The following is a 14,737-nucleotide window of genomic DNA, read 5'->3' as shown; positions in this document are numbered from 1 at the left end:
GAAAGGCAGAGAGGGGGGGTGCGAAGAAAGCGCTGCCCCTTCTGATTGTAAACACGAGCAAAGTTCACTAATAGACGGCCCCCGAAGTTACGTCTGCAGCGTCAAGTGAGAGCGCCGGCGAAGCCGTTAAACGGAGTACAGTCATTACTGGTTAGCTATCAGATGAGGTTTAGCAACCACTATAGTCGGGAAAATTCCAGCCTAGCATCCACCCACACGCCTCCCTCCCCCGCCAGGATCGCGAACTGGCCGAGAGTACGGCTAGTCACTGAAGACGGCAGAGTCGCGCTATTTTCTATTTCCTCCGCAAAAAAGCGGAATTATATCGAAATTAGGCTTAGGGCATTTTTCCTCCGCTGAACCGGGACTATCGAGATACGTCGGAGTGATTACGTTAATTAGGATTATAAAAGAAAATAGAGTAAGAACGGGCGTGGATAACGATACGAGAAGAGAATTAAAAGTCGTCTCCCGTTGAAAAGCGCGAGTCGTCGTTGCGAAAGGATACGTCCGTGATCGCGGGTTCGCGCCAGTGAGTCCGACGTTTCGATAATTAAGACGTTTAATCGTACAAACGCGAATGGAATATAGCCGCGATAAATGTTCGCGAGACGAGAGAAGAGAAGTCGTCGCGGCCTCCTCGAATCCGCGCTGCGAATGTTAAAGATCCCCCTGGTTCGTATTCAATTAAATTAGGGTTATTTATCGAAAAGGGCTTCCAAAAAGTGGATCAAAAAATGATGATGGTATAAAGCGTTAACCGGAAAAGGTCCAACTTTGGGAGTCGAAAAAAGGGGTCGAAGACTCTAGCACGGCCGCCGAGAGAGAGAGAGAGAGAGCTTGATAGAGGTAATTCGCTGATGAGCATGCGTCGATCTGGCCCGCAGCGACGACGCCGGCAATCCTCCGACGAGCCACGCCAGGGAGGGAAGGATCCGAAGATGGCGACCGACTATCCCTGCTAAGGCGGCTCGAATCCCCCCTTCGATGAAAACGCCACCGCTACACTCTGCCCCGGTACGATTATCGCCCATTGCTACGGCCTAATTTCTATCCCGAATTCGAAAAGGCACGGAATCGCCGCCCGGATTTGAACCCGGGCTCCAGCTCCTCTCCGACAAAGAAGACTCGGACGGTGACCGAAAAAAGGGGTAAGGCGCAGTGGCCCGAGGAACAGCCTAAACATTTTGGAAGAACCCGGTACGGAAGAGCCTCGACCTAAACGTCGAAGGATTCCAACTAAAAGACGGTAGGGAATTATTTTACGCGATAATTTACTTTCTAAATGACGATATTTACGGTTAACGAGTGATCCAAATTGGACGAGAATAGAAAGGTGGTGCGTGTCGTCAACCCTACCGACTAATTTCATTTTGATTCTGTGGACTTTTGGACTCTGGCGAATTGATTTTTAACACAGCCGAAGTGCTTCGAGTTTCCTTCCGTTATCGAGTCTTTTTGTACTTCAGCCACTCTCTCCTCTCAGATTTCGAGGTCTTTCTTTAAAACTTTTAATTGCCAAAGCTTCGTTTGATTTCGATTGGCTTCGATATTAATTTATATCGATATCTAGATCCTTTCGGGGTCACCGCGGTTCGTCCGGAGGAAGAAGAGGTTTGGTGGCTCGAGTGGTGCGGGTCTCTCGAGTGGCGTGGTCGTCCTACTTTTCGCGCGCGTCTTCCTCGAGTGGTGTGTGGTTTTGGTCGTGGTCGCCGCGAGTTGGAGCCGGCGGGTAAGCGTCGCGATCCCGTATGTGGACCCGGCTCGAAGCTGCGGCCAGCTGCGACGAACGAGGAGGAGTCCTTGGCTGTCCCGCAGCCAGATTCGGCGTGGAAGCATGAGGCCGTGGTTCGCGGGCCCTCGGTGTGTCGGTGAGCAGCTTCTCATCCGACCCGTGAACTGCCAACGATTATTACTTCTCGTCTCCTTCAGTCGTCGTCGTCGAGCCAACACCAGTCTCCTACTTCTTCTTGGTCGTCAATCGCGGGGCCAAGCAGCCGATGCGGCAGACGCCCCTCCGCTCCTAGCGAGGCCCATCCTGGTCGGCCGCTGCTCGCCCACCGTCAACTTCCACTCGACACCGCAGCCGACACTGCCACCGTTACAGCCACAGCCCCACGCGGCACCACCCTCCCCAATCGGACGCTCGGACGAGGGGCCTCCCTTCTTCAGAGGGCCACCTCCCATCGACGCCGACTGCCGGACAAGACGCGCCCAACATAGCTCATTACTACTCGTCTCAGAGGTTCACGACCACAATCTTCTACGAGAACTACGCGGTAAGTCCCTACAGGTTGGCTCTCTTGACGTATTGGGATTATGCCAATCCCTTCAGGTTTGGATGAACAAAGTCAATAAGGTTCCTTTACAAATTGCTCGTAACGCGAATCCTAGGTTGAAAGGACCACCCAATTCTGGACGCTAATCTTATCCTTCCTTCGAGTCCATTTCTACGCTTAGTTTGAAAATAATCTGTAATTCTTAGAAAAAGAGACCTTTCAATATAAAGAGAATTTTGAAACCAGAATCCTACATCGACTGCGCTTTATTTATTTTGGGTAAATTTAGTTGTAAGACACCAGTCAAAACAAAACGAGTGAGCGTAAAATAAATATTAAAACTCTGAAACAATAATTTAATCACCGCACATAAGCAACTACCAATAACAGGATTCCAAAAGTAATAAACAATATCTAATTGATCGCTTTCCTTTTTTCTTTATACCCGCTGAATTTGGTCTCGGTGCGTTTGAACTCTCAGACAGAAGAACAACTCTCCTTCCGCGTCGAGCCCCTTCAAGGAGGGTCCCCGGGCCGTCGAAGGCCGGAGGGGGAGGCCGCTGGGTGCTGACATGCGGGGTGGCTTGTGCCGACAGCGACCCACTCAACCCGGCTCGTCCGTCGTCGCTCACTTCAAAGTACGCGAGCAACCCAATCAACCCGGCAACAAACCCTCGGAACCCTCGCGGCTGAGCCTCCTCAGCCTCCCCCGTCATTCATTTCGTAGGACACCGCCCTCGGTTCGCTCACCCGCAGCGAGAAGCCCGCAACCTCCGTGTTTTCCTTCTCCTCCTACCTCATCGTCATCGTGGTCTCCGGCGGCGGCGGCGGCCATCACCACCACCAACACAATCGTCTCGTCGTTACTATTAGAGACTACTAATCGGACATCGGTCGGCCTCCGGGAAAACACTCACCAACTACGAGAAGAACGGAAACGAGAGCTCGGTGGTTCCGGTGCTAGAGCGGCGGCTCGAAGCCCCTTTCGCGTCAGCGGGCCCTGGGCTGACCAGGCCGGCGACAGCCTTCTTTTTCTTCCGTATCGCGGTCGTAGTTCTCAGCCCCGTCTTCGTCCTCCTCGGTCGTTCGTCGCCCCGCCATCGACTCTCCTCTGCGGTGCCCTCTCGCTGCTAATTCCAATGAACTATGACATTTGCGTATGAGAATGGGAGCCAGACGTCTACCATTGCCGAAAAGCCTTCGCGGGTTCGCCGACGAACGCGAGAGAAGGAGAGTATCGCGGCCGCTCATTCCGCCGTTCTTCGTGGCCACGACTTTGGCGACTGCCCTTTCGAACGTCAAACGCTCCAACGCCTCTCGACCTACGACGAGTCGAGCCTCGCGCAACGTCAGAAACTCAACCTCGTACGCGCTCTCGACTACCGGCCTCAGCCGCGCCGTGACCTCCCCAATGACCTTTGCTCGATCGGCTCGCGACCGCGGCGGACACCCTCGACGCTCCGCGACACTCTCGACAATTCGCGGTATCAACAGCCAAGGTGCCCTCAGCAACGTCGCCGAAATCAATATTTCTCCGTGTTTTTCAGCGTACTGTTCTCTTTAGTCTTGGTGGGACAAGGCAGTCGCGTACCAGTGGCCAACGCGCGAAACTACCGGCAGTTGCAACGACAACTCGCGGCGGCCTCGAACCCCAACCATCATCACCCCCCGTTCCCCTCCTACTCTTCTTCGCAGGCCTCGTCCCAGTCCTCTTCGTCCCAATCCACCTCGTCCTCATCAGCGTCCGCCGCGTCTTCGTCTTCTTCGAGCGGAAACGCGGCTCTGGCCTTCTCCAGACAGTTCTCTCATCCGGAAACAATCAAAGTGTCTCGATCGAGAAAAAGCGCGACGGTCTCGTCATCCGCTTCCTCGGGAGGCCTCCAGACGACATCGACCACGACGACGATGGAGGCCACCTCCCCCGCGTCGACCACAACCTCGGCGGCTGTGGTTCGCGACAGCGACGAATCGGACGCCCACTTGACCATCAATCCTTGGATTAAGATTGACGCCTTGAAAGGATATAAGTTCACTTCGCTGACGCGCTACGGCGAAGTTTGTCCTCTCATCGTCCCGGGACAGCCCTTGTCATCGCCTCCTCTGAACGCGGGTGAAACCGCCGCCCCAGAGGACCACCCGGATGGAAGTGGCGATCCGCGACCTTCGGCTGAGCCCGGAGGAACCGAAGAGGTCAATGAGGAGCGAGGGACGGTCCCGACCGCAATCAGCGCCACGTCGTCTGGGGCGGCCTTCTTCCAGCGCGGCCCTTCCGAGGAGGGCCTTCGCGTTTCGGGCTCCAATCTCCAGTGCCTTCATCTGGATGAGAACACGCTAAACGATTTGTGTTCCGGGGACGCGTCGACAACAGCGCGTGGACATCTAACGCCTTCGCCCGCTGGCTACGACAACAACTACAATTACTATTTCGCCGGTGGCGGCAAAAATAAAAAAAGTGGTGATTGTGCGGGGGACATTCCTTGGAATAGCGTTCACCTCAAGTTCTGTTCGCACTACGGGCTGACGCAGTTGGTGCCGGCGCGGGCCCTTCACGAGATTCAACGCAACAGAACGCTGTGCGAGAGCACGCTGAGGAACCTGATTTCGTGGGACAATACTTCGCACAAATTGGATTGCGAATTTGACACGGTCATCGCCAAATACGACTGCGAAACCGGCTACTCCGTCAACTCCAATTGCTCCTTCTGTAAGGTAAGACAAAAATGTACCACCACCTCACCGCCAATTAGTCATTTTCATTTCGGCCGAATTTTCTCGGCGTCACCCTTCTAACAACCATCATCATTTGGTTGTAGAGATGAGTCAGACCGGCTAGTTTTAAAGCCCGACTCGATTTCAAAATACCAAATTGAAACCCGCAAAATAATTTATTTCGAAAACTCGACCCGACCAGGCCTACCAAAATTATTTATTTCAAAAACCCGACCCGACCCGGCCCGGCCCGCCAAAATCATTTATTTCGAAAGCCCGAACCAACCCGACCCGGCCCGCCAAAATTATTTATTTTGAAAACCTGAACCAACCCGACCCGGCCCGCCAAAATCATTTATTTCGAAAGCCCGAACCAACCCGACCCGGCCCTCCAAAATTATTTATTTCGAAAACCCGAACCAACCCGACTCTAACCGGCCCACCAAAATTATTTATTTCTAAAACCCGAACCAACCCGACCCGGCCCACCAAAATTATTTATTTCGAAAACCCGAACCAACCTGACCCGGCCCACTAAAATTATTTATTTCGAAAACCCGACCCGACTCGACCCGACCCGACCCGACCCGACCCGACCCGACCCGACCCGACCCGGCCCGGCTCGGTCCACCAAAATTATTTATTTCGAAAACCCGAACCAACCCGCCAAAATTATTTATTTCGAAAACCCGAACCAACCCGCCAAAATTATTTATTTCGAAAACCCGAACCAACCCGCCAAAATTATTTATTTCGAAAACCCGAACCAACCCGCCAAAATTATTTATTTCGAAAACCCGAACCAACCCGCCAAAATTATTTATTTCGAAAACCTGACCCGCCAAAATTATTTATTTCGAAAACCCGACCCGGCCCACCAAAATTATTTATTTCAAAAACCCGACCAGGCCCGCCAAAATTATTTATTTCGAAAACCCGAACCGACCCGACCCAACCAGGCCCACGTAAATTATTTAATTAGAAAACCCGACCCGACCCGGCCCGAGAAAATTTTTAAACCCAACCCGAACAGACCCAATAAAATTGGAATCCGGCTCGACCCGAAAAACTTGCACTTTTTATTTTTATAGTATACACTGTACTAAATGCTAGATCGGCCTCCCGGATTCAAATTTTGTCAGTAGATGGCGCTTGGAGCTCTTTAAGAAACGGTTAAAATTTAGTGAACGTGCACAGAGTATGATTAACTCGTGATAATGATTCGCTTTCTGTATGTAGAGATTTGCTGTTGCGAATAAAATACAAACTTGAAGGCCCGATCACTAATATATAAAAAGCCCGACCGGACCCAACTGGACCCGTTAAAAAAAAAGATGGCTTTATGGTCAATGTTCTCTTTACTCGTTAGTACAGCCACGCTCATTTCAATGGTATAGTAAGTCCCCGCGGGTTTAATTTAGCCCCAAACCGTTTCCGGTGTAAGGAAAAGATAAATAACATTTTCGCGTCGTGCCTTCGCCTCTCGCTTCGACTTGTAACCCGACAAAGGACACGTATTTCGAAAAAGCGATTCTATTTTTTAACTGTTGACTTTTATCGCCAAATGAAAACACCAAAAGCCACCCTGAATACTTCCTACCGGACAAAGAAAACAAACCCTATCGTAAAATACTTCTGATGAATTATCTATTGGCCTACGAATGACATCAGCGCTTACTCCCGACCAAAATTTCGAACTTCCTGGTGACTGTCGCGAGAAGCGTTTACAATTTTGGGCGGGAGATGGCTCTGAGGTCAATAATACGCCAGTAAAACCTTTCTTTATACATAAACCAGACACCGATCACCTTTTAAACAGTAACGTACGTCTCCATGTATCTTTCTATCAGCGGAACCCTTAACAGAGAGGGGAACGGGTGGGCGAGGTGTTTGCCCACACGAAGGACCCCTCGTGAAGCCCGCTAAAGAGAGCGCCCTTAGTAGACATTTTTCAGCCAAAGAAACGTAGGGACATTAGCCTTCCACGACACCTTCGGGTAACCCCGAGGCGGTGTAGTTACCCGATACCTTTACAACGGAGCCGCTCGGACCTTTCCTAAGTAGGATACTTGGCCCACTTTTTTTCTCTCTCTAAGAGGCGTGACGTCACGGCAGATCTCTCTCGGGCTCGTTTTTGGGGATAAAGAAGGCGAAAGATAGAGAAGAATTTGCGATTCAAAGCTCGAAGTGCGCCAAACAATATTTGGAAGAAATACACGAGAAAAAATAGAAGCTGCGAGAGATAGAGAAGCACACTCTTTTCTTCCGAAGGCATTTTTGTTCGGATAATACATTTTGGGTCAGGAAATATTTTTAGGGTGTTCATGACTCAGATTCCTCCTCGCCAATCTGTGTGGAAATTCCAAAGTCGTGATAAAATTGTTTATTTTTCCCTGTCATTCTATTTAATTTTGGTTTCATATATTTATTTATTTATGGGAAGTATAATTTTGGGTATAAATACATAAACGCTTTATGTGAAATACATTAAAGGGAAATTAAAATATTTTACTAATTTTATGGAGTTTAACTTAATTTAAAAAACTTTAGAATTACCTACCATCTGCATTTCTAATTCATTTTTATTTAAATTTTATTATATTTATAATTCAGCTGTAAATGCGTAAACACTGTAATGTGAACTACATTTAACTTTCAATTTTTGGAGAGAAAATATTAAACGAAATTGAAATGCAGTTTGATTTGAGGAGAAATAGAGGTCGGTAACGGTTAATCATTATCCATGATTAAATTGATTTTTTTGGGAAAAAATGTAAACAAAGAAATTTACCGGTTAATATTTCGGAAAATGATTAAAAAACGTGTATTATTCGTAAATTTTGAGCTTTTTATCGAAAAAAACGTCGTTTTTTCGATTAATTTTACAAATTTATCGAAAAAATTAATCGGATAATACAGAAATATAAATTACTTGATCAAAACATTTTACGAATAATTTTGAGAGCTTTATCTATTGAATAAAAGTTACCCATCCCCGACCTCTAAGGAGAAACCTGTGAATGCGGTTATTTAGGTAATTTTTGGATCCGGTAAAATTTTTTTTTAGAGATTAAACTTTAATATGTATTCTCGAATTTGTTCAGCGTAATATTTTTATTAATCATCTAGTTATGGTTTTAATAAATCTTAAACTTGATTAAGCCAACTCAAAATCATCCATATAAACAATTTTTCTACCCTGTTTTATGAGAATGGCGTAAATAAATTAATGGGCTTTGATTAAATTTGTTAAATCGGCTCAAAGCACATTTCCAATTTAGTTTCTTAACTATATTATAAAAAAATAATTATTATAGGAGTTTTAAAACAAACTTTTTCGATACTTTTAGCACCTTATTATATTATTAATTACATTTTCAACACTTCTAAACATTAACACTTAAATAAAAGACAATGTTTAGAAACGTAGTTTCCTCTACTCAATGCAGTGCGATGGTGATTGAGACTTATAGCACCTTATTGTATTATTAATTTCATTTTCAACACTTCTAAACATAAGCACTTAAATAAAAGACAATGTTTAGAAACGTAGTTTCCTCTACTCAATACAGTGCGATGGTGATTGAGCCCTTTCTCCACCTGGTGGCAGAAAAATTCGCATTTCAATTTATAAAATTTTAAATTTACATACCTTATGTTACTACTTTAAAAACAATCTAAAAAGACCTTCGATTAAACCGACTTTATATTTTAATATCGTAAAATCGAGCGCCTTGTTTCGAGAGAAGAGCAGATAAAAATCATGGCCTTTAGAGAATCATAAAGAATAATAATTTACTGACCCTCCGCTAAACCCGACCCAAAAGAAAAGCGTTGAACCATAAAATCAAAACCACTTTTCGCTATAAACTGACGCAGCTCAAAGTTATTACCTTTATAGACTCTCGAATGAAAATTTACTTCACTGTATTTTTTCGTATACTATATCTTTGCCATACAAATGTTGGTAATTAATACTAGGAGGATGGAAATACCTTGGAGTAGAGAAGTTAAATGGGATTCATACGCCTGGCAATGTGGGGAATTCGGACATAAGATACTAGAGACACCTAGCGGACACCGTAGTCAAAATTTCATCCGCGTGTTCGTTGGGACTTGGTTAGAAATGCGTGCCGGTTTTAAACTCGTGTTAAAGATTTATTTATTTTGTCAAATTAAATAAACATCTCCGAAAATAGTTTCGGAGAATCCAGGTAGAATATTCGTGTTTCAAGTTGTACAAAAAATCCTTGTGAATAGAATGAAAAGTAGGCAAAATTTATAGAGACCAAAAATTCCGCCTATTTTTACGATGGCGCTACGCTCGTATGTCCGAAATTGTATAGCTCTCGCGGAAGCTAAAACAGTGAGTACATGATGGGGGAATACAAATTTCTGTTCCAGGTACGCAGTATTATATTTCTAGATTAAAACAGTGAAATATAATTAAACAATATTATTTATTAATTTATGGTTTTGCTACACGCTAACATTGTAATCAACTTTCGACTCCGTTTAGTGTTAAATATAATAACGATGAAGATTCTGGAACTGTAAGATATCTATGAAAAACGAGGGAGAGATGGCGTTAGTAGACTAAAACCTGTAAATTATCTTGTCCCTGAACATTGGTGTAACGAGTGTCGAACACTTCTACAGGCGTTTTGGCCTACTAATACAAAATGTTCTTAATATAATTGTATTTCATTTAAATAAATACTTTAGTAGGGTAGACGGCAGTGGCCTGATATTTTCGCTCGCGTAATAGACAACACATTTGTTGACATTAATAATTGGCTGGTATGCCACAAAACCAAATCAGTTGTCAGTCCTTAGCCACCTTATGTTTTATACGGTCATTGGTGAAACAGACTACCAATGAAAAAAGGCAGTATCGGAAGAATTGGAAGTGTCATATGTTACTTCTAAAAGTAGGCTATTTCTGCGTATTTTAAAAGACATTAAAAATGCATTATGTTTGGACATATTTAAAATTTTGAAAACGAAGACTAGAAAAGCTAAGCTGGTTTAAGGGGTTTTCCTCTGAGCTCTTCGGTTTCCCCTTCCATTACAACTTGTTAAGGTTTTTTTTTTTTAGAAGCTCGTTATGAGCGATTGTGACGGGTGGTACAATACAGTCCGCTCGTCCACTTGATTAATCAGGTGCGAGATATGTGTTACGGCCACTGGCCAACGGGGGGATACTTGGGGATAGGGTTGGGACACCCGTGGCGGAAGTATGACAACCACCCGATGGGGGATTAGTGGTCGTCCTCACACGGCCATCCACAAACTCTGCCTCCCGGACGCCTGGGATTACAGGAGTGAGCCACTACTCCCGGCGCTTGTTAAGGTTAAAGGTAAAAGTTAGTTTAGGGAGCTGTTGGCTCGCGTGGCATGAAGCGCTGGTCACCAACCCCCTATTTTAACCCGGCCATCTGAATTAATTGCTTTAAAAGTCGCTTGATGACTTGGTGCTCAGTTGGTGCCTTGGATATTAGCCTAGCTGATCATTATTAAAAGACTAGCTGAGTCTAGTTTTTCATAAAATTTTAAATAAACCGAAATTTTAGTTTTACATATGATGAAACTAATATAAACCTAGCTACTATAAAAAATAAAAATAAATTAAAACAACTTTTTTAAAATAATAAAATTTGATCTAAAATCAAAACTACAGTGAATAGTAATAACAAAAATTTAAAGACCACTCTTGCGTAGTGAAATGTAAAATATTAAAATTAAAATTCTGTTATTAAAAGACACTACTAGTTTTGGCAACCGTTCGGTTAAATCATCATATGTGATCAAAATTTCAGACGGAAATTCCAACAGTCGATAGATTTCACCTTTTTGTGGCTCATGTGTTAAAAATTTGTATCTAATTGACAAAATGAAGTCCATTTAGCAAACTGAAGTTTATGATGAAACGTTTTTCCATACACGATGAATGAAAAGTGATTGAACAATACTACAGCAATGGTAAAAACTAAAAAGTTCATAAAAATGCATCAAAAATATAAAACGGTTATACTGACTAACACCAGCTCTTATCCAACGCTAGTGTGAATTGCTTTGTATAATCTAGCTTTGAAACCGTTCCCGTGTGACCAACGCTAAACAAAATTAGGATATGTAATACAGCCCCATTTGGTACGCCCCTGCTCTTCAGTACGGTGGCTATCCTTGGAAAGCTGCAGATGCAGATGTTAGTAGAACCAGAAAACTATCTATGTATACCATAAGTGTATAATATTGTTACATAAGTGTGACACTTCCTATTCTTCCCATGCAAATTTTTACTGAGAGCTATTCACAAGACAGACTGCATGACGGTCTTCGTCGCCCTTTTGCGTCCGCTTGCTAACGCGTCACACGTAGCCTTTGACAGCACCTCGCTAGGGGGAGATTTTCTTCTTGTGATGACGCCACTCCGTTACTAGCTCTCAGTAAAATATTCCCCAAAGTGACAAACTTATGGAAAAATATTATAGACTTATGGTATACAATAGGAATGTCTGAGGAAGACTATGGTGGTCTTGATAATCGTCATAGAAATTGACGTGGTTTACAGCGGAAAACGTTTTTGACAACATGATTTGGAATTATTTCCATTTAAAATAACATGGGAATCTGAAAAAAATTAATCTTTTAAAAAATGAAAAAATGTTAAAATTTCAAAAACGTTAAAAAATTTAAATTGATTTTAAAAATTAAATTTAATCAAGTTTAAATGCAATTTCGTCAATTGGGGGACCCTTAAAATCCTTCAGATTCCCATGTTATTTTCAATGGAAATAATTCCAAATCATGTTGTCAAAAACGTTTTCGGTTGCCATGGCAAAACGAAGGACCGTCGCAACTTTTCTCTTGCAGGTTTTTTAATGTACATGGAGGTGTACTCTATACGCGAGTTTGAACAAAATCGGGTCGTCTCCTTGTTAGAGTAACAAATAAGGGACGGTAAACTGAATAGGAAGAAATGTTAGCTTAGAGCAACCAGCGCCACGGTGGCGGCATTTGGAACCTTGTCTACTATAAAAAAGATCTACCTGATAAATCTTCGAGAACTCACAGTTGATCACTCGCGCAATAGTAGACTCTGTATTTCAAACCTCTGCTACCATTTGCAAAAGTGGGTTTAAAATTCAGTGCGGTGGTCTAAGTTTAAAACAACATGGTTTTATTAGTAGTTTTGTGCTGAAACGAAGCACTGTAGGACAAATATAGTTCGTTAGAATGTTTTTGCTCAGTTTAACCCAAAGAGCAAGTATCTGAATTTATACTCGCGAAATCAGAATTTCTAAAGCACCTACATCCGCTAAAATATTACGTAAATAAATAAGTACATATTTTTAAAAAGGGATTAGATTTTGAACCAAGTATTTTCCCGGTATTCAAATCGGGATGTTTCCAATGAAAGAGTATCGATTGTAAATGAATAGTTATAAAAATATTTTAAATGAAATAAAAATAAGTAAAATTTCGAAAAATGAGTGAAAATATGACGAGGAGGGAGAGAGAGAGATATTTTGTGGTAAAAAAGCCGACTTTGTTCAAAAATATTGAAAGGGAAAATTATTGAATGTCCTTGTACGGCAGCGATTTCTGTTGGAACTTGGACGTCAGTAGGGGGGGATGGGGGGGGGTCAGTCCATTTTTGCGGCGGCGGGAGGGACGGGAAGCCAAGGGGGGGGGGGGTAAAGGCAAGTACAGAGGAGTCTCGGTCGTCGGGGCTGTAACCCCACAGCGAGATGAGGAAAAAACAGTGGGTGAATACCCCCTCTAATCGATTTTCATCGTTTGGGGGGGGGGCGAGGGGGGACGCGGTCGAAGATGGAGAATAGAAATGGATCTTCTAGTGCATAAAAAAAATATTGCGGAGTTCAAAAATGTCAGATTCAAGAAACTATTGAAGTATTGTGACATGCGTCTCTTGCGACTGAAAAATACGACTTCCCTCTATTTGTGCCCCCCCCCCCCGCGGGGGAAAAATAATTATTTGATTTGGATATTTAGAGGTATTATCATAAGTAACATTAGGTGGTTTCTTTTCGCCTGTTCTCGGACTAAAAGTGTACTCTTTTTACCCTAAAACGTTTTATTCGCCTGTTCCAGGGATGAGAATTACTCAACAACTCCTTCCGCGTTGAGTTGGCAAGTCCTCTCCCCGTTGAGTTGGCAAGTCCTCTCCCCACTGGTTTAAGGGGTTTTCCGCCGGGCTCTTCGGTTTCCCCTTGCATAAAAACTTGTCGAGGTTAAGGGTAATAGTTAGTGTAGGGAGCTGTTGGCTCGCGTGGCAAGAAGAGCTTGCCACCACCCTCCTACGCATTGGAACCTGGCCACCTGAATTAATGGCTTTAAAAGTCGCTTGATGACTTAGGCGTAAGGTGGTGCCTTGGGTATTAGCCTAGCTGATTATTATTATTATTATTGTTCCGGAGTATTAGGGCTACTCTTTTTACTCCTTCTGGAAAGGAGGTGTAAAGGAGTAAATCGGATTTTGTCATCTGCTAGCCAGAATTTATCTGCTGAAAAGGCCACAGGCAGCCATTTTTGAATAACGTTTTATCCCCAACTCGAATCGGAGCCTTACCATTCTTACCCTACTCCGAAATCCTTTCTTTACAGTTAATTTGGAAATTTTCAAAATAGCGCCACCTGGTAGTGAGGTCGTGGAACTACACTTTCGGGATTGTAATTTCTTCGGCTCGATTTTTTACATTTGACGTCAAGGCGTTGAGAAATTTATAACACGTTTTTAAAATGAAAACTAACGTTTACTTTAGAAAAACAATTTAAAATTATTGAATCGGAATATAAATTTGATTATTAAAAAATTAGGTTAGACTTTAGTGGTTTTATTTTTTCAATTTCAGATGTAAACGGGTTTAGTGTGTTGTTTATCAATATTAATCTACATATTTATGGAATTTCGGATATTGACTCAATTTGAATGTGAATACGAGTCTTTTAGTATTCAGATTTTTGTGAAAAAATGACGTAATATGAAAAATTGCTTGGATAAATTTACGTTTATTATGTTACTTATGGTATTATCAAAGTCTAGTTATCATTGACGTTGTTGTCAAAACTAGAGCTCGGCGAAACAGATAAATTAACCGCTAAAATTTCGATTAACCATAGGTTAGGTTAGGTTAGGTTGAGTTGGGTTAGGTTAGGTTAGGTTAGTTCAGGTTGGGTTGGGTTAGGTTAGGTTAGATTAGGTTAGGTTAGGTTAGGTTGGGTTAGGTTAGATATGGTAGGCAACTATTTCACGTCGGGAGACTCGGGACTTATCAAGGTTATTTTCCAAAATTAAACCCAGAAAATATCAAATTTCAAGGGAAAAAGGTCTAAAAATACACGTCGGTACGAAATAATAAATATTGAAGACATAGTTTAGTCCAAATTAGAGATACTATCGTCACGTAACCTACGATATATAAATATGTATCACTAACGGTATATTGAATGAAAACCGCACAAAACGCGGTTTTCGGTCGATTGGAATTCGGTTGAATGGTACATTCGGACGAATGGGAATTCGGTCCAATGGTCTACAATCGACCAAAAGTTATCGAGATTTCGCGAGTTAATTACTAGTAAATCTTAATTAAATATCTATTTTAGTACCAAATATGTCAATTTATATTAATTAAGATATTATTGAATTAAGGTATTAAATTTTAATATTATACTTTAGTTTTATTTAATCAAAAGGATGTGCTAAGCATCGGTGAAAAAAC

General features: G+C 43.1%; 1 protein-coding gene across 2 annotated transcripts in view; it reads left to right on the top strand.

Annotated features, from left to right (window-relative positions):
- The first annotated feature begins 264 nt into the window (after positions 1 to 264).
- LOC149953192 (uncharacterized) overlaps positions 265 to 14,737 on the top strand; it is a 65,794-nt gene continuing 51,321 nt past the window's right edge. Inside the window, exons 1-3 of one of the 2 annotated variants that reach the window (XM_090168800.1) lie at positions 265 to 1,871; positions 1,933 to 2,279; positions 2,761 to 4,988. In XM_090168800.1, the coding sequence (XP_090024926.1) occupies positions 3,426 to 4,988 (1,563 nt within the window). In that variant the 5' untranslated portion in view covers positions 265 to 1,871; positions 1,933 to 2,279; positions 2,761 to 3,425. Of the gene's footprint in view, positions 2,280 to 2,760; positions 4,989 to 14,737 lie in introns of both variants that reach the window. The other variant, XM_090168799.1, reaches the window with a different exon arrangement.

Source organism: Leiobunum rupestre, chromosome 3, assembly GCF_980474605.1.
Source record: "Leiobunum rupestre chromosome 3, qqLeiRupe1.1.hap1, whole genome shotgun sequence".
In the NCBI taxonomy this organism is placed as follows: domain Eukaryota; kingdom Metazoa; phylum Arthropoda; class Arachnida; order Opiliones; family Sclerosomatidae; genus Leiobunum; species Leiobunum rupestre.
This window is presented reverse-complemented; position numbering and strand designations above follow the sequence as displayed.